This window comes from Microcebus murinus, chromosome 22 (assembly GCF_040939455.1).
Source record: "Microcebus murinus isolate Inina chromosome 22, M.murinus_Inina_mat1.0, whole genome shotgun sequence".
NCBI lineage: Eukaryota > Metazoa > Chordata > Mammalia > Primates > Cheirogaleidae > Microcebus > Microcebus murinus.
In genome coordinates this window covers 23,987,884-24,012,300 of record NC_134125.1, presented here as the reverse complement: position 1 = coordinate 24,012,300, position 24,417 = coordinate 23,987,884, and the positions used below count along the sequence as shown (strand labels likewise).

The 24,417-nt window shown below is 62.1% G+C and overlaps 1 protein-coding gene across 1 annotated transcript; it reads left to right on the top strand.

Moving 5' to 3' along the window:
* Positions 1–7,348: 7,348 nt before the first annotated feature.
* Positions 7,349–23,519, top strand: GGT1 (gamma-glutamyltransferase 1). Its single transcript, XM_075996736.1, is given in 15 exon segments — positions 7,349–7,482; positions 12,210–12,376; positions 12,513–12,557; positions 12,974–13,141; positions 13,904–14,034; positions 14,157–14,243; positions 17,155–17,347; positions 17,727–17,884; positions 18,739–18,888; positions 19,366–19,502; positions 21,935–22,122; positions 22,345–22,472; positions 22,575–22,704; positions 22,706–22,883; positions 23,206–23,519. Coding segments are annotated over 12 exon segments (1,791 nt in total). The 5' UTR covers positions 7,349–7,482; positions 12,210–12,376; positions 12,513–12,557; positions 12,974–12,977; the 3' UTR covers positions 23,353–23,519.
* The last annotated feature ends 898 nt before the right edge of the window (positions 23,520–24,417 follow it).

The window sequence follows — 24,417 nt, the reverse complement described above, 5'->3', positions numbered from 1 at the left end:
GCGGGCGGGGGCGGGGCTGCCTGCTGGCCCCGCCCCCGCCCGGTCGCGGGCTGAGCGCCGGCCCCAGGCTACACCCCGAGTGGGGCGAGGGGTTCCTGAGTTCAATCGGGGTCTCGCTGGAAGAGGCCGTCCCCGCCTGGGACCTGGCGCTGGAGCTCTGTTCCGAGGGCTGGATCCGCCAGGGAAACGCTGCGCCTGGCCAGGACGAGGTGACTTTGGGCACCTCTCAACCCTCTGGCCCCAGTGCTGACCGGGGAATAAGTTGCTTTGATGATGCAAAGAGCGTTCCAGGCGGGGTGGGAATTCTACTGCGTCTGCCAGCATTAGGTAGTGCCAGCACCTGCTTTCAGGAATCTCCCCTGCAATTGCAGTATATGACCTGTCCACCTGCATGGACACTCCTGCACTGACAAATATTTACTGCCACTCCTGCTTGGCCTGGGCAGGTGGGTGGAGCTGGGCCCTCTGCCCTCTGCCCCCTGCCTGGATGGGGAGTGAGGTTAGACGTTAAGCCCGGCTCTGGGCAGGCTGGCAGCGGGCAGGCTGCATCTGCCCCCGGCTCCAGTTGTCCTGCCTGACAAGGGGAGGAGGCCGGCAGTGTGAAGGGGACCCCTGGCTCAAGGGGTGTCCCACCTCCTGGGGCTCCCTCAGCAGGAGTCCAGGGTCTCTGTGGGAGGCCTGCTGCCCCCTCACTGCCCACCCCACCTCTAGGACCCTCACATTCCCTGGGTGGGGCACTGGGCTGCAGCCCCCACTCCCACAGGCAAGGAGGACTGTCTAGCTTTGGGGGACAGGGTGCCCGGTCGTGTGTGCAGGAAGGGGTATGGGGTGTGAGGGGAAACTTGTCGAGGGCACATAATGAGGGGTGACAGGCTCCTTCCTCTGAGTTAAACATTTTCTGCCCAGAGACTGGGGGCATGGTGGCTGGAGCCTGTGGCCTGAGCCCCTGAGACAAGGCAGGGGCAGCAGGATGTCTTGACTACCCACTGACCCCCGACTCCTGTTGGGGCTGTTACTGGACCGCCTTCTCCCCTGGCATCTGCCAGCTGGACCCAGCAGCCTCCCCTCCCCTCCGCTGCAGCCAATATTGTCCTGGGCCACCTTGGCACCACAGGTTTCCTCCCTGGCAAACCTGCGTGACAGCCCTGCCTGCTCTCCCCAGGACCAAAGCGCTGGACTAAACTGTTACTGAACTGAAGTGGTGACCAGGCCAGAGCTTTAAGCAGCAGCCCCAGTGCCCAGGGACCTCTCAGACCCCTGCCCAGAGCAGGAAGCCTGGTAAGCCCTCCTGCCCCTCCCCACATCCTCAGGGCTGGAGCCAGAGCTGGGAGAGCTCCCAGAGCTTGACTGTATCCTCCCAGAGGCTGAGCCAGGCCTGGACATTGTCCGCTTGAATGGGAGAAGACTGGGCGGGGGAGGTGAGGGGTGAAGGAAGGGAGGGCTGAGCCTGGCATCCTGAAGGGGACGTAGACAGTGGCGCGGGGGACACCCAGTGCTTAGAGTCCTATGGAAGCAGAGAACTGCTCCCAGCCCCGCCTGTCACCCCCGCCGTGTGTGCGCCTTGCCAGCCTCCATGTGTACTTAGCTAAAGGCTGCTGGCCCCTCTGCCTGGAGTTGCCCTGAGCAGCAGAGCTGTGTTTATGGAGACCTGGGGGATAGAAGAACTGCAGTGTTGTCCTCTCAGCCTCCCAGGGTTGGTGTGGGGGTGCAAGAGCTTGTCCCATGTCCTTCAGGGCAGCCCTGCCACCCTTAGGGAGCCAGTGAGGTGGGACTTTGGGGGGCAGAGAGTCAGGTAGGAAGGACACAGTCCTACCTTAGGCCCTGATGGGACCTTCCAGGAGATAGGTGTTGGCAACAGCCACATCTTTGGTGTCCCAAGCCCTTGGCCATTCATGTGATGGCCCAGTTGAAGTGGCAGTGAACCAAGGTCTGGGTGGTCCAGCATGGGGGTGGGAGGTGGAGGGCTGCAGCCAGGGATGAAGCTAGACCTTCTCCTTCAAGCCCTTTCTGTCCCTACCCAGTGGGATGGTTCAAGCCCAGGAGAATGGCCAGCTGAGGACTGATGTTACTTCGGCAAGTAGCCCAGTGACACTGAGCCTCCTGGGAGCCACTGCAAAGAAGGATGCAGAATGGTTTTGGAACATTCAACAGGAGGAAGGGAGCCGGTGGACACTCTGTGGGGACGAAGTTTGGCCAGAGCTTGCTCTACAGGGACAGGCTGTCAACCTCCTGCAGGGCCAGGAATCATAATGAGGCTATTGGAGGCAACAGAGCATGGCGGGTGGTCAAAGGCACAGGCTCAGGACCTGGATTCAAGTTCTCTGGGCTGCCACTTGTTGGGTGTGTAACCATAGGCAGGGTAAGGAGCTGCCATAACAGTCCCCACGGATGCAGTGTCTTGAAACGGCAGAAATGTATTCTCTCCTGGCTCTGGAGGCTGGAAGTCTGAATCCAGGTCTGAGCGGGGCCACACTCCCTCTGGAGGCTCTGGGGGAAGATCCTTCCTGGCCTCTCACAGCGCCTGGTGTTCCCAGCAGTCCTTGGCGTTCCTGGGCTGCAGCTGCGTCACTCTTACTTGTGCCTCGCCGTCACACGGCCGCCTTCCCTGAGTGTCTGTGCGTCTGCTTGCCTGGCCTTCCTGTAAGGTAAGGATCCCAGTGACTGGACTCCTGCCTGGCCTCGTCTTAACTGATCATGTCCGTAAAGACTATTTGCAAAGAGGGTCACGTGAGGAAAACCCAACTCTGACTGGTTTCTCCTCTGCTGCCACAACACGGCAGCAGTCCACACAGAAGACTTCTGTGGCCAGATGTGTGGGACTTTCCCCCGGCACACCAAGCAAGTGATCGGTTCCACTGTGAGGCCACTTAGGTGTCCTCCAATCCAGTCCAATCCAGTTCAGTTCTGACACTCCCTGAAGTTGGCCTTCCCGCCACCACCCTCTTTGGGTTAATTTGCTAGCGAGGCTCACAGAGCTCCGTTTAGTGGTCTATTACAAAGGCTATTGTATTTTGTTTCTCCTCACGTATACTTTATCACTTAAAGTCAGTAGCCCAAAGATATTTTAAAGGATACAAAGTAACGGCCAGATAAAGAGACTCATAGGACGAGGTCTGGAAGGGTCCCAAGTACTGGAGCTTCTGTCCCTGTGGAGCCCGGGCGCACTGCCCTCCTGGCAGGCAGGTGAGTCTTGCTGACCCTCCTGCAGCCTCCACTTGTTCAGCCACTGGAAGCTCCCAAGCCCTGTCCTCTTGGGCCTTTCATGGAGACTCCATTGGGTAGGCATGATGGAAGCATGGGCAACCGTGGTGCCATGTGATTGGACATAAGGGGTGTGATCTAATACTAGCAGCCTGCGTGGGGTGGCCCCGCACGGCCTGTTCAGATGCTTCCTGGCCTCGCTGTGCAGCACTCCTTCCTCCTGGGTGTGGGACAGGACCCTCTGTGAGTGAGGGTCTTAGGACCCACAGTCCTGTTAGAGCCCTGCCCTGGGGAGGTGAGAGGACAGCGGATCCAAGAGAGAGATTCTGTTTCCCCGGACATCCGGACATGATAGCAAAAGGCTGTAACAGGGGCTGTGGGAGTTCTGGGCCAGGAACTGTGGACAAAAACCCATATATAATATCACAGATCACATTGCACTTCCAAGTGGATGTAATTTGGGGGGACACTCTTCAACCCACTGATAAGTCTCTGCAAACCTCCATTTCCCTATCTGTAAAATGGGGAAAATAAAGTGCCCATCTGGCAGAGGTCCAGTGGGAGGAGAGATGCAGCGGGGAAAGGGCCCAGCACCCTGCAGTGCTGCACACTGGCGAGCTCTTTTTACTCATGAATCCTCCACTACTCTGCACTGGACCTACCTAGCCACCGGCTGCCACCACCCACCCACTCAGCGATGACTGCGATACGCTGTGGATCCCGCAGAGACTGAGGCAGAGGGAGTCGTGGCAGCAGCTGGCCCAAAGAGTGGGAAGGGGTGCAGGGGCCTCAGGAGGAGGTGGTGTGGCAGTTGGGGTCTGAAGGAGAGTGCTTCAGGCCATGGCAGTAGCTTGTGCAAAGTCCCAGAGTCCCGGCGGGAGCGAGAGGAAAGGGCAGGAGCCAGCTGGGCAGCACAGGGGGCTTTGAGGGGCTTTTCGTGTGGAGGGACATGCTCTGATTTGCACGCTAAGCGCTGGCTACAGTAGGGAAACAGCGGAGGGGCTGGAACCTATGACCAGGAGTCCCCAGGTCAGGGGTGGCCCGTGGGGACTGGGGGGTTCAAGTGTGGCCAGGAGTGGGGTGTAGAGGCAGGAACAGCTGGACAGGACCAGTGAGGACGCAGGGGCGGCCACCTGGGGCTAGACTCTGGCTACCGTGGCAGTTGGAGGTTTGGGAGGGCAGCTGCTTGGCTCAGGTTTGGGCACGTCCCCCTGGTGCGTCGGAGCTGTTGGCAGCAGGGCTCAGACTCGGACTCCTGGCTGAGAGTCATCCTAAGCCCAGCACCCGGAGGTGAAGGAGGCAGAGGAGGTCCTGAAAGCTCAGGTGAGAACCGAGCAGGGTGTGCGTGGACCGCACTGGGTGGTTTTGGCATCAGTGAAATCATAGGAGTTGTGTGTGGCCAGGTGGGCACAGGTGTGGAGACAAAAGTAGGTTGGCTCTCCTGGATCCCAGGCCACGTGACAGAGTGGGGGCCGGCAAACGGACAAGACTCAGCCTCCCCACCCCCCTCCCAGCTCCCAGACTCAGATAATTACCAGGTGATGTGATAAGTGCCACCTGTAGACGGTGCCACAGGGAGGCCGGTGGTCAGGAAGGGGGAGGGAGGCCTTTGGGCCTCTGTTCCGAGCTGCTCATCAGGCGGGGATAGAGGCAGCTGCAGGCCTGGGTGCCGGAGCCGGGCCAGACCCTGGGAGGCGCTGCAGACCGAGGGTGCTCCCTGCATTCTGCGCAGCCACCTCGGTGAATCTGCCCAACGACTGTCCAGTTATCCCTGCTCTTCAGGTAGGGAACTGAGGCCAGGAAAGGGAAGGTTGTTGGGCAGATTTCCCCAGGAAGGAGAAGCCACTCACATCACCTGCCATCAGTGGCTGCAGGGACTCCAGGGCCCGCGCCCATGCCACCCTGCCTCTGAGTTTGGGAGTTGGACTTGGTCCACCAGGTGCCAGGCTGGCCCTGCAGCCGGATGCTCCCAGGCGTGGACGAGCTGGCGACTCTGGAGGCCCACACACTTGGCCTCGTGCCAGCCTCTGTCCTCACATCAAAGGTGGGTGCCGGAATAGCGAATGCTGCCAATGGCACCCAAGGGTGTTGGCCAGGCTGTGGGGACGTGGGAGCTCTGCCCATGCCCGCAGGTGGCCTGTGCTTACCTCCCCACCACCCCTGGGTGACACCAGCCCCTATATTGAGCTGAGATCTTCCTTCCATCGCTTCAGTGTGGTCTGGGTGGCTCAGACAGGCTGTGGCCAGGTAGCCACAGTACCTGGGGTGGCCCCTGTTTCTCTTTCTCTGCTCTGTGGCCTTGCAGCCTGCAGAAGGTGTTACAGAGAGACAAACTGGGGATGATGTTGGGATGGACTTGCCAACCAACTACAGTCTTGGTGGCTTTAGAGGTGGTGAGCTCCCTGTTGGGGCAGGTGTGTAAGCTGAAGATCAGAGACCAAACATTTGCCATCCTAAAGTTGCTATGATGCTTGGATTCCAAGTCAATTTCGTTTGGTCTGCCAAGCATCTCCCTGGTGCAGGAAACCAGGGGACACAAAATGCTCTGGATGATGTCAACGTTCTGTTCCCAGGGGTCCCTGAGATGCTGTCCGGCAGTTCTGGAGCGTGGATCAGGTGCTGCTTGCGTCTGGACCCACTCGCCTTGCCCAATCATTGTGAAACTCATGACCGCAGTTCAGGATGTCATGGTTCTGCCAGCCGTGTCCCTCACGGTGGCCCACCCCTGGGCACGAGGCTTTTCAGGCGATTCCTGGCACTCAGGTGCAGTCAGCTTCCTGGACCTGACAGTGGGGTGGGGCCCGGTGGAGGCTGCAGTGAGACGCAGTTGCAGGAAGTGGTTTGCACAGCCTTTGCTGTGTCATGGGACATTGTTCTGCCCTGTTCGGCTTGAGCAGGTCCCTTCCCTCTTGGGCTGTGGTTCCCTGTGCCGGGAGCTCTCTTCTCGTCCCACTTTCCCAGATACAGAGGTGGGGCAGATCCAGGCCTGCTGGGACAGAAAGGGTCTTGGAGGCCACTATGGACCCATTTCTCAGAGGGGAGGCTGGCAGGTGCTGAGCCTCCCACGGGACTGGCCCTTTGAGCCTCCTGTCTGGCCAAGGCCCCCGAGGCGCTATGGGCTGCTGGTGCCAGCACAACAGGGGTGATTAGGAGATGAAAGGCACTGGGACAGGGCTGGCACCCCCATGCTGGCTTGGCAGCTGCCCCTGGCTGTAGGCCAGCTTGGCCTTGGACGGCTCCTCAAGGAGCAAGAACACGGAGGGCCCAGCTCAGCTGGCCCCCACCAGCACTCCCTTCTTCCCACGGCCCCTGCCTTCTGCTCCCTTCCTGGAACGGGCCAAGGAGCTAATGGGAACCCACCAGGGTCTTAATGAGTCAGCCAGGGTTAATGGGTTACCCGGCCCAGTGACACATTCACCAGCCTCACAGGGCTCTCAAAGTCCAGACTGGCCTGGACTTCAAGGTCTAAGCTCGGCTACCCTCTTTTCCGGCCTTGACACCTCAGGGCTCAGGAAGGGCCCAGGGAGGTCAAGAGGTCCTCCTTGAGCCCTCATTGTTCCTGGAGAAGCTTCTCTTTGCAGGCCACAGGCTCAAGTGCTTCCTCCCGCCTGCCGGCTCCTCCCCAGGCCAGTCCCAGCTTGGCGGGGTTCCCCAGGGTCCCATCCTGTGTCAGCCCCTTCTGCAGGGTGCCTCCTCCTTGGCTGACCATATTGTCTCCTGCCCGGCCAGGCTTGGGCTCCTTGAGAGAAGAGTCTGGAGGGGCCCAGATTGGATGGGTGAATGGATGAGTGAATGAATGAATGAGTTGAAGCCAGGGCCATGCTAATGGTGGTGATTCTGGCAGGCAGCAGACCATGTGTGGACCTAGGTCTGAGGGCTGAGAGGTTGGAGTCTGCCAGCACCTGGGGGCCCCACCCCATCTCATCCCAGCTTCATTCAGCCCCACCCTCAGAGTTCAGGTCTCTCATTTGGGGTTTGAGACCCCACTGAGCTCAGAGAAACCCTTAGTTGTCCCAGGTCACACAGCTCCAGGGATAGGACCAGGAGCCAGCCCTCTTCTCACCTGGAACAGTTCCTGTGCCTTTAAAGCCTCCCCCCACCCCAGGCCGCAGGAGGAGGGAGGGGCGGAGCTGGGTCGCAGCAGGGGATTGGGACTTAGTTGGGTTTGGGTGTGCAGTTGGACAACCAGCCCGGAAGTCAGGTGAGCCAGGTGCATCTGGCAGTGCCCCAGCGCTGTGTGACCCAGCAGTACCACTCACCCTCTCTGAGCTGCTGAACATCGTAGGTGGGGGGAACTCGAGTGTGGGGGCTCCTGGGAGGGCCTGGGTTCCATTCTCAGCTCTGCCATATGCCGGCTGCACTCTAGAGGCGCCCCTCTTCCTCTCGGAGCCTCAGTTTATGTGCCTGTTCAGTGGGAGTGGGGTTCGTGTCGACAGGTCCTACAGAGGGATGGCACAGGTGGGCAGAGCCCCCGCTTCTCTATCCGGGGCCTGTGTTTCTATTCTGATAAGTGGGCTTGAGACTCCACCTGCCCAGGCTTTCTGGCCAGCTCTGCCCAGGGGTAAGGGGGCTGGAGGAGGGCTGGGGTGGAGCCACCTGAGAAGAAGCCCTTGAAGAAGCCACAGCTCCCAGGAAGTGGACTTGGAAGCAAACGAGTGCAGTGTGGAGAAACTGAGGCCCCGGAGGATCTGTCAGCCCCGGGTGGGGGTGCCGGTGGGGGTGGGGATCTGCCCTGGAGTGGAGATGCAGCTGTGATGGGGGCTGGGGGACACGTGTCCTTGGGCCATGCCCCCCCTCTGGGCTCTGCTTGCGGCGGAGGATGGGGGTGGGGCGGGGTCGGTTGTGCAAGGGGTCATTGCCCAACTCCAGGGGGCGCCCGCCACCTTGTGGTCGTCAAATGTAGCTCTTGCGACAGGTTTCCAGCAGGTGGAGCTTATCAAATCTTAGGGAAGGGGTATCTTTCTTTTAGCTCTCAACCCCGTGAGGCCACGGTGGGCAGTGTGAGAGGCACTTTCCAACCACGGGTCTGCGTGGCAGTGAGCGCCCCGCAGTGGAGGCAGGCCTGGGGAGGGCTCTGGGCTGGGGCGGGAGGGGTGGGGTGGGTGGGTCCTGGTCCCACTTGTGGTCCGCATGCCTCCCGGGGCCAGCTGACCTTGGGCAGATCGATTTTGCCTGAGCCTGGGTTTCCCGTCTGGTAATGGGTTTGGGGCTGTGCCCCAGTTTCACCCTTGGGATTCTGGAGTTGCAGTGACACAGCCGTTGAGCTGGGCTGGAGGATTAACAGGGGAACTCTGGGCTGGCTGCTCTGCTGAGCTCTTCCTCATGCTCCCCTCTGCTGAGTCCTGGGAACCTGCCCTGCTCAGGGTCAGTGTCTCAGGGTGAGTGGAGTGAGGCTTGCACATTTCTGGGGACGGGGAGCTCACCTCCTCATGTGCCCACTACAAGAGCTGTGGGGTCTGGAGGAGACCTGTTGCCCAGCCCTGTAGTCTTTCCTCAGGTGACATGGTTTCCTATTTTTTCCTAGGTCCCCTCTCTGTATGCAGTGGGTGGAGGGCTGGACAGGACAGAACATGACACACTTGGCATGTGAGGAAGAGCCTCCTTTGTTCTGTAGGTCATACCTCTGTTGACATGGCCATTGATTAGGTGCCTCCCTTCCTGTCTCCCCTCCCTGGACCCTGCAGCTGCTGCCAGGCTTCATCTATGGCCCTATTCTTGTTGAGGTCCCTTGTTGGGGTCTGGGCCATCCTCTGCCCACTCAGACATTCCTCCTGCCCTCCTGCTGCTACTGATCCTGCCATGTCTTGTACCACCTCAGGCAGGGAGGAAACTGCTGAGCAGGCGAGGAACAGAGTCCTGTGGCTCTCCACTGCAGACCCCTCCCAGCCGACTGCCCTGGAATGTAGCCACTCAGGCAGGGCCAAATCCCCTGACGTCCCTGTCTGATGTCCAGCCCTCAGGGGCAGGTCATGGGGCTTTGCTCCCTGGTTCCTGCCCTGTCCATCTTCTCCTCCACCCTCAGGCTGTTGAGGATTTCATGGGAGAGTTTGGTGGGTTCTGTCCAGAGCCCTCTCAAGGGCAGGGGTGACAGAGTAAGGCCCGTGCTGGCTGTGTGAGCCAGGCAGGCAGCGAAACCTGGCCAGATTCCACGTCCCTTTCCGTCAGCTGGGGCAGCCTTGAAGGAGGATCGTGGAGTAGGTGTTACTGCACGGGGCAGACCTCCCATGGAGGCCGCAGGGGCTCCTGGGTGCCCTAGGCACAGCTGGCCTGGGAGTGGGGGAGGGAGCCATGACTCAGGGAGTCTCTGACCCTTATCCTTGGCAGACAAGAGCCACAGGGAAGTGGGGAGCAATGTCCAAGGTCTCCTGGGGCCAGGCCCGCAGCTGTTCCTGGCTCAGACTTCCTTGGTGGGCTTGTCAAGGACGTGCAGTGACTTGGGGCTAAAACCAGCTGGCCAAGCTTGCACTGCTGGGCTGAGTGACCTAGGGGCAGCTCTGGCCCTCTCTGGGCCCTGCCTTTCTAGGCTGTTCAGGTGGTCCCTTGGGTGTGGGGTGCTAACGTTGCTGGGTGGGTGGTGGAACCAGCCTGGACACTGAGGCCCTGGGCCTGTTCCGGCCACTCCCTGTCGGTACCTGGCAGCAGCCTGTGGTGAGTCCCCTTAGGCTCGGGCTCTGGTCTGGTGTCAGGAACCATCTTTGGGACACTGTGTCTGGCTCTGAGTTCAGATACTCTGAACAGGGAAGGGTGAGCCAGAGGGGGCCCCAGCCTGGGACTGGCTGGAGGGGCGCACAGGCGGAGGGAACTGAGTCTGGGAGCGGGGAGCCCCATCCCAGGCTCACGCACCTCCTGCCCAGGGCCCTCCCAAGTCTGCGTGAATGTTAGTCACCTGGTGACGGGCCGAGTCGCCGCACCTCCTTGCTGATGTGACGTCAGCCTCCTCATCCTCTGCCAGGCGGGACCTCTGAGAGGACTGCCTGTCCCACACCCTACACGGACGCCTTCAACTGCCCCTCAGGGGCGCGGGTGTGCCCCGGCTGGCCTCTTGCCCCCTCTGTGACTAGGTAAGCCCCTGGGCCCTCCGGCCCCTCCCGAGCCTTTCCTGCCTCCACTGCCCCTGGAGGTGCCCACCCCCAGATCCCAGTCCCGATTCCGAGGCCCCCTGCAGGGCTCTGTGGGCTGCAGGCGTGGCTCCAGCCGCTCCTGGGAGTGGGGGGCCAGCCAGCTCTGTGGCCGGGACTTTCCCAGGAGGACAAGTCTGCCTCTTCCTCCCAGGCGGGCGCAGCCCAGAGCCGTCTTCTGAGGAAGAGGAGCCCTCCGGGGCCCCTGCCGCCCCCGGGCTTCAGGTACACCCACCAGCATCACAGGAGGGGGTCTGGGTTTGAGGCCTAGTGCTGCACCCGACCCACTCTCTGGCCTCGGTTTCCCCTCCTGACACCGATGTGGGTGAGAGCCAGGCCTCTGGGTTTGGATATTCTGTGAGTCTTTGAGAGAAGTTGGGGGTGGCGGGGTGGGAAATGGAAGCCCAGGCCCCCAGCAGGGTGTCTTCCGCCAGGCTGGGGACATCTGCCTGTGGGAGGCTGGGCCAGCCCTCCATGCTGCCCTGGGAGGAGGGGCCAGGGCCGGTGGGGCCACTCCCCTCCCCACACTGCTCCCTGGCCGTCTCAGCCTTGCTGGGTGCCCCCTGCTCCGTGGGGAGCCCACTTGGGCCTTTGGGTAGACAGAGGGACAGACAGATGGCAGGATGGGGAAGCTGGAGCATAGACCTCAGAGGTCGATGCTGGCTCACCCCGGGGCCCCAAAGAGAGGCTCAGCTCACGTGCCCAAGCCCGAGAGAGATGAGGCTGTGTCCCCAGGGTGCCCAGCATGGCCAGGCACAGTGGATGGGATGGGGGAGCTTCCTTGGCAGGAGGGCCAGGCCCCCACCCCTCCATATGTGATTGGAATGTTCTGTGTCTGTGGCAGATGCCACCATCCGTGGCCCAGCTCTTGAGGCCCCTCAGCCCTCCCAGCACGGCTGTCTCTGTCAGGAACCCTTAACTGTGGACCTGGGCCCCCCTCCAGGGCTGTTGGGCCTGAGGACCGGGGAGAAGGGCAGGGCGCACGGCTGCTTCTCAGAGGACCGAGGGGAGGTGTGGCAGGAGGGACGCAGGGAGCGGCGTGCCGTGGGCCAGGCCGGACACAGGTGGCACCTGAGTCCAAGCTGCTGTGGTCAGGGTGGGGAGGGGGCACGGTGGACACTGGACATGTGGGGGATGTGGGGTGGGGGTCCCTGCAAGACCACCCACCCGGCCCTCTGCTCCAGGGCTCTGCATCATGACTGGGGGTGGAGGGGTCTGTGCCACGAGGGGTCAAATGCTATCACGCATTGTCCCAAGGCCCAATAAGCCTGGGGTGGGGACAGCCTTCCGCACTGCTGTCTGGAACGCTGGCCACGTGTGGGCAGAGCACGGGACTCCACTGCCAGCCGTCTCTGGGACACCGTCTCTGCCCCTGAGCTCAGACGCGCCCCTGAACAGGGACAGCGAGCAAAGCAGAGGGGCCCAGCCCAGCTCGCTGGGGACACCGCCCTCTGTAGGGACTGGGTCTGGGAGGGGAGCCCCGACGTCTGTCACTGCATCCCTCTTCCCTGTTGGGCTCACACCCGTCACTGGCTGCCACAGCCACAGGGACCCCAAGAGTCTCTGCTGTTCCCTGCGCAGCCTAGAGAGACGTCCATGGGGAAACACGGTGAGCAAAAGGCCTGTGCCGTGCAGGCCGCCCTAGGCGTTTCCCGGTACAGCCGTGGCGATAACTGCAGCCAGCGCCTACAGCCACGCATCGCAGCCCCCTACTTCACAACGCCCCCACAAGCAAGGTGCCACTGTCACCCCGGTGGGACAGTTTGGCAACTTGCCCGGGCCCCACAGCAGGTGGCTGCATCCCCTCGGCCCCCATTGCCACCTGGCATACTCAGCCCGCAGCCTGGGCTTGTGCAGTAATGCCCTGTCCCCTCGCCTTGCTCTGTGCAGAACTCTCTCCGGCTGCGCCCAGGAGAAGTGCCGGGAGGATTTACGGAATCACGTGTGCCTCTGGTGGCGTCTTTGGCTCCAGAGTTCAACTGGAGTCAGAAGAACCAGCCAGGAGCTGAGAGGGTTCACACGGAGCCCCCTGGAAAGGGCTGGACCGGTGGCTTCAGGTACACCCCCTTGATTTTCAGGAGAACGTGGAGGCCGCCTGGGTGGGGAGTCTCTGGAGAAGACTCTGTGGCCACGGGCGCCTGCAGCGTGTGAGGGAGACCCCGTCGTCTCAGCCAGACCCTCCCATCTCTTAAGGCCGCCTCCCAGGCTGGGCTTGGGGCTCCCATCTGCTGCCACACGGTGAGTCCCAGGCGGGCCAGCAGGTCTGACTGTAGCAGGGGACCGTGGAAGCTGAGCCCCAAGCTCTGGGGGGCCACTCGGGGACCCTGGGCAGTGCCAGGCTCTTGGCTGAGGTGGAGGGCACGGGAAGGATCAGGTTTGTCCACCCTGGAGCTCCCTGCTAAGCAGTGGTGGCCCGGCCACTAGGAGAGGCTGGTGAGGTCTGGGGGCTCCCAGGATGGGCCCCGAACACACAGGGAGGGCTTGGGAGGGCAGAGAGGGGCCGGAGCTCCCGGCAGAGGGCCTGGCCCAGGCAAAGGTCTGGGGGCTGGACAGCTCGCACGTGTCCTGGGAGGCTGGAAGGAGGCACAGGCCCGACTTTAGACTGTGCCCTGGGGGGAGGAGCCTGACCTGGTCCCCGCCCACCCCCGAGGCAGAGCCATGAAGAAGCGGTTCCTGCTGCTGGGCCTGTTGGCCGTGGTCCTGGTGCTGGTCATCGTCGGCCTCTGCCTCTGGCTGCCCTCAACCTCCAGGGAAGCTGACCGCCATGTGTACCCCAGGGCAGCCGTGGCCGCGGATGCCAAGCGCTGCTCAGAGATTGGGAGGTGAGTGGGGCAGCCTGACCCGGCAGGCTGTGGGGTGGCGTGGAGACATGGCCTTGGAGGGCAACCATGTAAGTGAGCCCTCGCCCCTCCAAGACTCAGTTTTCCCACCTGTAAATGGGCCGCCTGGGCAGGCAGTGTCTGATGTGCATGGAGCTGCCTGTCCTTTCCTTGCACCCTCACCGTAGCCTCTGGTCGGGGGAGGAAGGGGACCGTGACCCTGAAAGCAGGCCGTGGGTCTCTCAGAGCCCAGCAGGGCCCCTTTCCTCAGTTCTAAGAATCTCTGTTTCTCTGGATGAACGCCACTGTTTGATTCTATTTTAGACTCCTATCGTGCATTGTGTATAAAAATAACTTCCCACCTAAAGACTTAAACAGAAAAAAAAAGTCATTAATAAAGCATAGCAATTTCCCATTTTCCCCCCAAAAGTCATATACATTTTTTTGCTTAAAAAAGAGGAAGCTGTAAGTCTTTAAAACAAAAACTTACCAGGTATGGTGGCTCACACCTGTAATCCCAGCATTTTGGGAGGTGACGGTGGGAGGATTGCTTGAGGCCAAGAGTTCAAGACCAGCCTGAGCAACGTAGTAAGACCCCATCTTTACAAAAAACACAAATAAATAAATAAGAAACAAAAACTTACATGGACTCCTCGTCCATCCTCCCTTGAGCAGGGCGGCCGGATAGAGGTGGGCAGGTGGGTGGCAGGGTGTGTGGGTGGGGACAGCAGCCTGCAGGTTCTCACCCCAAGACGTGCCGTGCAGGGACATGCTGCAGGACGGCGGCTCGGCGGTGGACGCGGCCATCGCGGCCCTGCTGTGCGTGGGGCTCATGAACGCCCACAGCATGGGCATCGGGGGTGGCCTGTTCCTCACCATCTACGACAGCAGCACACGTGAGTGCCCGGGGAGGGCCGGGAGGCTGTGGGCTGGGGGCAGCCAGCAGGGTGGCCCTTGGGCTCGAGTGCGGGGTGAGGGTTCGGCGGAGGTCCTCCTGCCTACCTGCTTCTCCTTCTAGGAAAGGCTGAGGTCATCAATGCCCGAGAGGTGGCCCCCGGGCTGGCCTCCTCCAGCATGTTCAACAGCTCGGAGCAGTCTCAGGATGGTGAGTCGGGGGTGGGTGCAGAGCCGCGAGCCCGTCTGGAGCCCAGGAGCAGCCTAGCACCCTCCACCCCTCCCGGCCCCCAGCACCTTCCCCCATTGTGAGGTCAACAGCATCCCCGGAGGGAAAGGGGCAGGAGTGTCGTTATTTCGACTCAGGCCCTGCAGGGACACCTATTGTGATACCAGCTGTCACGTGCCAGGGCTTGCTGGGGCTGGCACCCTGCGTGGTGCTTTTCACCAATGAGACCCCATACCCTCCGTGCCTTTGCGGGTGAGGGGATGCTATGTTGACTCACATTTTATAGGTGGGGGTGCTGAGGCCCAGAGAGGTCATGCAAGGGGGCTGAGGTCACACAGCTGGGAGATGGTGAAGCTCAAATTGAACCCAGGCTTTCTAAACCCTGCGTTTTCAGCAGACATCCCGTTTGTTCATTCATTCCTCCATCTGTGGGGATAGGGCTCTAGAGTATGGGGTGGAGTCTATCTTTTCTTACCTGGCCTTACGTGGAGAGGAGGGCCCCAAAGTCCCCAGATAGCTGAGGGGAAGCGGATGTCCTCCCAGGGCGCCACTCAAAGGAGTCGGGATGGACACAGACTGGAGGGCCGGAGGGGCCGGGCACACCCACAGCACTCACAGCTCAGGCAGGCGTCCTGGGCAGTGCCCTTTCAGTGGTCCCTTTGGGTGTTCCCCAACATGTAGAATCTTTGATTTTTTTTACACTCACTGAGATTCTCAGAATGTGTAGAATTTAAATCGCTCAGAGTATGAGCATGTTGGCATTTTACAGACTTTCATTTATTTAACTGGGACTTACTGAGCACATCTTAAAGTGCCAGGTGCCACTGTGGAAGCCGGGGTACAAAGCAAAGACAGCAGGTGGAGTCTGTGGCGTGGTCAAGGTGACATTGCAGATGGAGAAGAGAGAGACGATCAGACACTGTGGAGAAAGCGGAGCTGGAGGGCCCATGGGCGGGGGCTCCCCAGGGGCACCTGGCCGCGGGAGGGGGCGTCTGAGCAAAGACCCAGAGGCAGGGGTGGGTTGAGGGGAGCTGTGCAGCTGTCTAGCGGGTGAGTGAGTGGTCCAGGCAGGACAGGCGGGGACAGAGCCCTTCGGGGAGCCAGGGAGGCTGCAGCACGTGAGCCAGGAGGCGGACGGGGTCAGAGGGAACGGCCCGGGTTGTGTGGCCCTTGCAGGTCACGTGAAGCCCTGCCTCTCGTCTAGGCGAGGTGGGGCCTCGCAGTGTCTGCGTGGGGGCGTGGTCTGGCCTGTGGCTAACAGGCCCTGTGGGCTGCTGTGTAAGGGGCAGGAGGCAGGTGGCACCTGCCAGGTGGTCCCTGCGATGACCCACACAGAGACGAGGGGGTGGGAAGGGCTGATGCTGCACACATCTGGACGGTGGCGCTTGCAGATGTGCAGACAGGTTGGCGTGAAGCTCGTGTGTGGAGTCCCGGGTGGCCCTGGGGTCTTTGGTCTGCACCTGGAAGGACAGGGTGGCCCTAACAGAGAATGGCAGGGCTGGCGGGAAGCGGATCAGAGCAGACACTTGGGAGCCCGGGAGATCACCAGGGTGTGGCAGGCAGAGGAGGACGAGGGGGAAGGCAGGAGCCGGGCGGTGAGGCGGGCATCTGGGAAGGAGAGAGGGGAGGCTGAGCGGGGCGCTGGGTCTGGCAGTGTGGGGGTCCCTGGTGCGCCCGAGCAGGGTGGTGTGAGAGTCTGACTGGCCTGAGGTCGGGAGAGGACTCTTTAAGGTGGGGGGAACCGTGTGTCGGGTGTCAGACCTTCCGAAACTGCAGCCTCTAGGAATCAACAGCTCAGAAACTGCACCGGCCAGGCGCGGTGGCTCACGCCTGTCATCCTAGCACTCTGGGAGGCTGAGACGGGCGGATTGCTCAAGGTCAGGAGTTCGAAACCATCCTGAGCAAGAGCGAGACCCCGTCTCTACTATAAATAGAAACAAATTAATTGGCCAACTAATATATATAGAAAAATTAGCCGGGCAGGGTGGTGCATGCCTGTAGTCCCAGCTACTTGGGAGGCTGAGGCAGGAGGATCACTTGAGCCCTGGAGATTGAGGTTGCTGTGAGCCAGGCTGACGCCACGGCACTCACTCTAGCCTGGGCAACAAAGTGAGACTCTGTCTCAAAAAAAAAAAAAAAAAGAAAAAGAAACTGCACCGGCTTCATGGTGGCAGAGATGGTTCTGGAGCTACAGCTGCCAAGCCTGGGAGTAGCCAAGGTGGCACTTGTCATCTCAGAGTGGCAGCAGGAGGGTTCCTGGGGGCGGGGCCTTGGCTGCACCTTCCTGGGCCGAAGGTCAGTGTCCGGCTCAGGGTGTCGTGCCCAAGTGGGCAGCCCTAGGGTTTGGAGGGGAGGCAGGCCCAGGGGTGTTTCTGTTGGGATCTGGGGCACCTCAAAAGTCGGAACTGGAAGGCAAAGCTGTGTATAGTCAGGTGGGGAAACTGAGGCCCAGAGAGGGAACAGGGCAGAGACTAAAGCTCAGGTCCTGCTTCTGGGACAGAGGAGAGAGGAAGGGGGCCCTTTCCCGGGGCTGGCAGAGCCTGGGCCTGCTGTGGCGAGTCTTGTGGGACGAGTGGCCTCATGGCTGGGACTGAGAGCCAGGGGCGGGGGGTGTTGGGCTCCCCCGAGTCTCACTGAGCGGCCGTGGGCTGGCGCAGGACTTCAGACACGGAGGCGCCTGTGGAGACAGACACTAATCCCGGGACAGTGAACCTCAGCACGTGCCCAACATCCCTGTCCCTCCACCGTCCCGCCTGCCGAGCCCAGATAGGAGCTGAAAACTCCCTTTCCTCCCTGGCCTCCCTGGCCCTATCTGGGGAATGCGTAGGGAACGTGGCTGCGAGAGACCCTGCCGTCCCCTTCCCGGGGTGCTAACGTGGCGTGCTCTCCCCAGGCGGGCTGTCGGTGGCCGTTCCCGGGGAGATCCACGGCTACGAGCTGGCGCATCGGCGCCACGGACGGCTGCCCTGGGCTCGCCTCTTCCAGCCCAGCATCCAGTTGGCCCGCCAGGGCTTCCCCGTGGGCAAGGCCTTGGCCGCGGCCCTGAACAGCAAGCGGGCCGCCATAGAGACGCAGCCTGTCCTGTGGTACGTCTGGTTGCGGCCCCTGGGGCCCTGCGGCCATGAGCAGCTGGCAGAGCTGCGCCTTGCTTTCGGGAACCTGTGCTGATGGGCGCCCCGGGGGTCGAGGACATGCAGACCCTTCCTGCTGCGTGCAGGGACACATCCTGAGCCTGGGGCTTGGGGCCCAAGGTAGACACTGGTGGCCAGCATGTGTCCTGAGCGGCAGGGGACACTTAGAAGGCATGGGCTGGACTGGCCAGAAGGGGCACCAGGAGGCCGAGCCCCACGTGACAGGGACACTCACCCGTAGACTGGCCTGTCCTGTCCACGCTTTGTTCCCCGTCCCCTGGTGTGGGTGGGCGCAAGGGCGTCTGGCTGCGTCTCACACTAGCCCCCGCCACAGCGAGGTGTTCTGCCGGGACGGGAAGGTGCTCCGGGAGGGGGAGACGCTGACCCTGCCGCGGCTGGCCGACACGTACGAGACGCTGGCCCGCGAGGGCGCCCAGGCTTTCTACAACGGGAGTCTCACGGCACAGATCGTGAAGGACATCCAGGCAGCTGGTGAGTGGTGACTTGGGCCTGGGTGAGGAACCCGCGGAGGGAACCCTGAGCTGGGGCCCAGAGCCCCGGGGCCCCTCCTGTCCTGCCTGGGCCCTCGGGAGCTCCTGGTGGGGTCAAGGCGGAGACGGGCCATGCAGTCCAGGAGAGGAAGTCCCCGTGGGTTAAATGCAGGGACCGGGCAGGGCAAGTGCTAGAGTGTAGACTGAGGATCCAGGAGGACTTCCTGGAGGAGGGACTGGCTGAGCTGCCAATAACTTTGTTAGGTAGAGAGGGGAAGGATTCTAAGCAGAAAGAAGAGCTTGGGCTAAGGCCTGGGAGGGGCAGTTTGACTCACCGGGAGCATCACCAGGGCTGAGGGCGGCTTGGTAAGAGAGGCGTAGGAGGGGCCTCATGGGGCAGGGGCCTGGGAGCTTGGCTGTGGCCTTCTTCATGGCGTTTGTGTCACTGTTTCGTGGAGGAGGGTGATTAGCAGGTAGCCCTTCACTCCCGAGGCTGGAGCTGTCAGTGCCCCGTCTGCCCGGAGCTGGCTCCCTGGAGATCTGAGCCTCCTGCCACCCACCCACTCACTCCGGAAGGACAGGGCTGAGCAGGGGGCGATGGGGGCAGGAATTCTCCACTCAGAAAAGACCCTCTGGCCACAGAGGAGAGGAGGCAGACCAGGAGGCCAGCCAGCCAAGCAGGTTGAGGGCTGCCCTGGCCTGGCGGTGGGTGTGAGTGCCCTCAGGGGACAGAGGGGCCAGGAGAGCATGGGCCGGTGGGGAGGTGGACAGGGCTCCCTCCTGAGGTGCACCCCATCCGCCCTGCTATGGTGCAGCCCCGTCCCCGTGTCCACCCAAACAGCTGTCCCTTTGCAGGGGGCATTGTGACGGCCAAGGACCTGAACAACTACCGCGCTGAGCTGATCGAGCACCCGGTGAACATCAGCCTCGGGGACACAGTCCTCTACGTGCCCAGCGCGCCGCTCAGCGGGCCCGTGCTGGCACTCATCCTCAACATCCTCAAAGGTGAGCAGCCGCGACACTGCCCCGCCTCCTGCGATCCACCGCTGCTCCGCTCGGCGGCCGGGCCCTGCATCCTCCCACCGCTGGGTTCCCCTGCCCCGCGGCTCGCCGTGTCCTGCAGGAGGTAGCACAGAGTGACTGGGCGTGGTGGGCACTGCCCGGGGGCTGGAAGAGGAAGAAGAGCTGTCAGGAGGGAGAGGAGTGTGGGAGTTCCGGGCCAAGGGCCTGGTCCATAGATCATCCCTGGTACACCCAAGTGGTTATGCATGGCATCGTAGACCGCCTGGCCCTCAGGCTGAGGCATGCGGGACAGGCCTGGGGAGCCCTTGCCTCATTTCATCCTTAAACGTCCTTCTGAAGTGGCCACTGCTGTTGGTTGTTAAATGTCCCCCCTCTCGGGGTGGGCAAAGGGGCTCAGGGAGGTGTCAACCCTCTGAACCCCTGGAGCTTGCCAACGTGCACCTGGCTGTGACCAACCAGGGTACAACTTCTCCCGGGAGAGCGTGCAGACACCTGAGCGGAAGGGCCTCACCTACCACCGCATTGTGGAGGCCTTCCGGTTTGCCTATGCCAAGAGGACCCTGCTGGGGGACCCCAAGTTTGTCGATGTGACTAAGGTAAGGGGAGGGGCTGGCCCACATGGGCGAGGGCCTGCGGTGGAGGCGGCAGGTGGGTTCCTGGGGCCACAGCAGCCTTGTGTCTGCTTTGTGGATCTGTTCCCACCACCGACTTTGGTTGCGGGCCTACTGTGTGCTGGCGTGGACTGGTGACCCCAAGTCTTGGTCTCTGCCCCATGGAGCTCACAGTGTGGGGAGGGACAGGGGAGACAGACTTGACAGTGGGCAATTAGTGCCCTCCCATTCTGGTCACATTCCTGCCACAGTGCCTTTGGCCTGGAAGGTTCTGGAGTGGTCAATACTGAGGTCAAGAATGCATAAGGGCGTTGCAGCCCTCAGGGATGAGAAGGAGGGATGAGGGGGAGAGGCCAGGTGGGCAGAGGCCTTGGCCACCTGCTCTCTGGTTACTTCAAGGAACTGACACTTCCCAGATCTCCACCCGCAGCCCCTCACTCACCCGCCAGGGGCCCCAGCTCCACAGGTTCCCATCTTGTCCCTCCCACTGAGGGGCCTCACGTCTCTCCCTCCCCACTCGCATCTCTGGCATGGGGGTGGACCTGCAGACCCTCACACTGCCTGGCGGTCACGCAGGAGGGCCCTCGACTGCCCAGCGGTGTCTTCTCTTTCCTGGTGAGCACGCTGCACCCCACGCCGCCGGTGGCCAGTGACCTGGCGTCTTGTCTCATGGAGGGGACGGAGCCACCGCAGTACACCCCCAGACACCTCTTGGCTCCAGCCAGCCCGTCCGCCCGCCCGCTGGCTCAGGGCACTGCGGCTGCCGCGCTCCTCTCTGCCTCTGACCGCTTTCCCGCTATAGCGGATCGTTCCCGCAACAGAGGCAGCTGTTGTTGCTCCAGAACCTTCCGCCTCTGCTCCCCTTAGGACACACAAGGCCGGGCTCCGTCCTCTCTCCTTTCAGGCTCCCCTCTTCCTCACGCCACCCCCACACCACCAGCTACCCAGGTCCAGCCTCAGTTTCCCCTTCAGGCCCCTTTTGGTGGCATCTCACACAGCTGACCACACTCCCCCTTTCCTCAACTTTGCATTTGGCAAATGTTCACACCTACAAAAATGCTTAAAAAACCCCCAAACATCAGTGCCCGCCCTGCTCCCTTCCACTGGAGCCCCCAGTGTGGCCAGCCTGCTGGGCTCTGTCTGCTCCCCGCCCCGCCTGCCGATGTCCGTGTCTTTTCTGAGTGATTGGACAGTAAGTTGCCGATGTCACACTTGGCGTGTGTCTCCTATGAGGGAGGACCCTGCACCCCACAGCAGCCAGAAACCCTGCGTCTGGCGACGTGGCCTGTCACACGCCCGTGTGGGACCTCCCCGGGCCCGCGCCCTCTGGGCCCAGGATCCACCAGTCACACTTGCGGTTGGCTGTGCGGGCTCCGTCGTCCCCTAGCCTGTGGTGGACCCCTGGGCTGTGTCGCTGATTTTTACAGCCCAGGGCAGTCGCCCTGGAGAATGTTCCAATCCTCGATTTGTCTTAATGTTTGGGGGCAGATTCAGGCCAAAACGGCTTTCCCTTGGGTTGGGCGGTTCATCCATGGAGTGTCACCAAACCCCTCTTGCAGCACATTCTTTGGCCTCCAGGGGCCCTTCCTTGCTGCCTCCTTCATCTCCTCCTCTGCTTTGTCCTTGGTGCGCCTTGGGGACCTAGGCCAGGCTTGTGGCTTTCAGCAGCCTCCTGCTGCCATCGCCTCCCTTTACCTCCATCCTTATTCCCCTCATGACCACCAGAGGGCCCCTGTGAAACTCTCCCCCAGCGTGCTCACTCCTGTCCCACGCCTGTGTGTCACAAGGGCCAAAGTCCTCGTGGGACTGCGGGACGGGCCAGCCTGCATTCTCAACCTCCTCTGCCCTCAACCCAGTCACTGTCTGCCTGTCGCTCACAGGCCTGCTCCGCCTGCCCAAGGGCCTTGGCATGGACCATTTAGACCTCATTCAGGATGTCATCTCCTCCAAGAAGCCCTCCCTGGCCATCTGTCCCCACCCATCCTTCTCAATCCCTCTTCTCTGGCTTGCTGTTTCAGCATGTCCTCTGCCTGAGTTTGTTTTTCCCACCGTGGGGGCAGGAGCCTGCCTGCCTGGCCCCCACTGACCTTCTAGTGCTGGGCACGTAACACAAGCTCCACAAATGTTGGCACGAATGAATGAATGAGTGATTGAACATGACAAGAGTCTAGAGGCCCGAGGGACAGACAGACATTCGGAGGTGCTGGGCAGCAGCAGAGATGGGGCTGCGAGAGGGTCAGGCTGCATGCGTGCAGAGCTGGGCCTGACCCTGGGGCCCGGGAGCCGCGGGAGGTTTAGGGGCAGGAGGGTTGTGGTCAGAGCCACGGTCGGGGGGCTTTCTGAGACCTGCTCGGACAACCCTGTGCCCCCTCCCCACCTCCCTCCACCTCCTCAGGCCAGCTCTGGGGTCTCGGCAGGTGGTTCTCAACATGACCTCTGAGTTCTTTGCGGCCCAGCTCCGGGCCCGGATCTCCGATGACACCACTCACCCGACCTCCTACTACGAGCCTGAGTTCTACACGCCCAACGATGGGGGCACCGCCCACCTGTCTGTCGTTGCGGAGGACGGCAGTGCTGTATCTGCCACCAGCACCATCAACCTCTAGTAGGGGACACCGGCCACCTGGGTGGGACAGGGCCGGGCCAGGTGGGCCAGGGCTGCCCGCATGTCCCTTTAGGGGCTCCAACCCCTCCTCCCATGGTAGGAAGCTGAGGCTCCACCTTGGGAGCTTGCCCTGGGCCTCTGGACAGTGAGTTTGAGGGAGGGCGGTGGGGCCGGCAGGGCAGGGCTGGCTGGGCACTGCTGTCTGACCTGGCTGGGCTGCAGCTTTGGCTCCAAGGTGCGCTCCCCGGTCAGCGGGATCCTGTTCAACGATGAGATGGACGACTTCAGCTCTCCCAACATCATCAACCAGTTTGGGGTTCCTCCTTCACCTGCCAATTTCATCAAGCCAGGTATGGGGTAGGGCTCAAGGGGCTGGGGCTTTGGTTGAGGAGGGGGCTGGTGGCCTGGGCAGGTAGCTGACTGGCACCTGTGTCCCCTCCTGCCTGCCGCAGGGAAGCAGCCACTCTCGTCCATGTGCCCGACTATCATGGTGGGCCGGGATGGCCACGTCCGGATGGTGGTGGGAGCCTCTGGGGGCACGCATATCACCACGGCCACCGCACTGGTATGTGCCAGCCCCCTGTCCTCCCCTCCCTCCCGCCTCTGCCTCCCCGGGCCCTGCTGACCACACGCCCGACCCCCACCAGGCCATCATCCACAACCTGTGGTTCGGCTACGACGTGAAGCGGGCCGTGGAGGAGCCCCGGCTGCACAACCAGCTTTTGCCCAACATCACGACGCTGGAGAGAGACATTGACCAGGTGGGCTGTGGGTTGGGGAAGCTGCGTCACAGTGTGAGGCCACAGGGCACCATGGGCTGGAGCCTGGATCTCCTGAGCCATCACGGAGTGGACATGGTGGGTGTCCTGCCTGGGCGGACGATCCTCAAGCCCACCGTCTGGGCCACCAGGGCCCATGAGGGCCGAGCCACCTGCTGCAGCGGATCCCAATAAGCCAAGGTGCCCCCAGCTTGCTCTTGGCCAGAAATGGCGCCCTCCAGGCTGTGAGGCCCACGACCACTCCAGTGTGGTTCGGATGGTGTCTGCGCTCTGCTGAGGCCTCTCCCTCCCCTCCCACCCCCAGGCAGTGGTTGCGGCCCTGAAGACCCGGCACCACCAAACCCAGGTCACCCCCACCTTCATCGCTGTGGTGCAAGCCATCGTCCGCACGGCTGGTGGCTGGGCAGCCGCCTCGGACTCCAGGAAAGGCGGAGAGCCTGCCGGCTACTGAGTGCTCAGGGCGACAAGCAGACCAGCAACCCGGGGACCAGATGCTCTCCAGCCCGGGGGGAAGCCCTGTGGGACATGCTCCCCTGCGGGTGGAGGGGCAGGGCAATAAATGGGGGCCACTGTGCCAGGCTCTGGGCAGCCTTCATGGCCGGGGTCCCGTCCTTTGGGCCTCAGTGTCCTGTCTGTGAAATGGAGCCGTCGGCTGGGGGAACAAAGAGGTGAGATCCGGAGGCCTTCACACTGTGGGCGCTGGAGCCGGCCTCAGCGTTTTCAGAAGGGGGAGAGCTTGGCGGGTGGCAGAGCCCAGGGGCCCCCCTGCCAGGCACAGCCTCTAGCGCTGCTACCCTGTACCGGCCACCAGGGGGCGCTGCAGTCCCGGCGGTCACTTAGGCGCGGGTGGTAGGAGGCAGATTGCCGGGAACCAGGCGCTGCCTCCTCAGCCCCTTGGGTGTCCTGGCTCACCCTTCCTGGACAGACGGGCGCGGCTGAGGTCTGAGCACTGGGGACTGGCAGGAGGGTCAGAGCCAGGCCCCAGGGGGCTTTCCAAGCACAAGCCCAGCGTGAAACCCGAGCTTGGGGCCAGCTCCAGATGGAGGCCTGGTTCTCAGGGAACAGGGAGCCGACAGGGTCCCCAGACCCTGGAGGGGCGGGGCTAGAGTCTAGAAGAGGACTGCCAGACACAGGCGTCTTCCACCACGGCCGGCCCCTTGACCCTGCCTCGGGTCTGCTAACTCGTCCTCCACCCAGGGGGACAGCACCTGGGGTGAGGGCTGGTGGAGGTGGGACGGGGGCACCACCAGATGTCACCCACCAGTGCGCACAGGGCCCAGGAGGGGCCAGGTGAGGCCAGGTCTGGACTGTCCTTCAGGAGGCCGGAAAACCTGGTGCTTCCAAAATGCCCACCAGGAAATGGGGCTCTGTGCCTGCAGGGTGCACCCCGGTCTGAGCCTGAGCCCTGGGGGGCTGTCTTGGGTCCCCAGGGACTAGATGGAGGCCGAACAGTGAGCAAGTCACCTCTGCCTTATGTTGGCTTGAGAGGAAAGGCCATGGCCCCATTTTCAGGGGA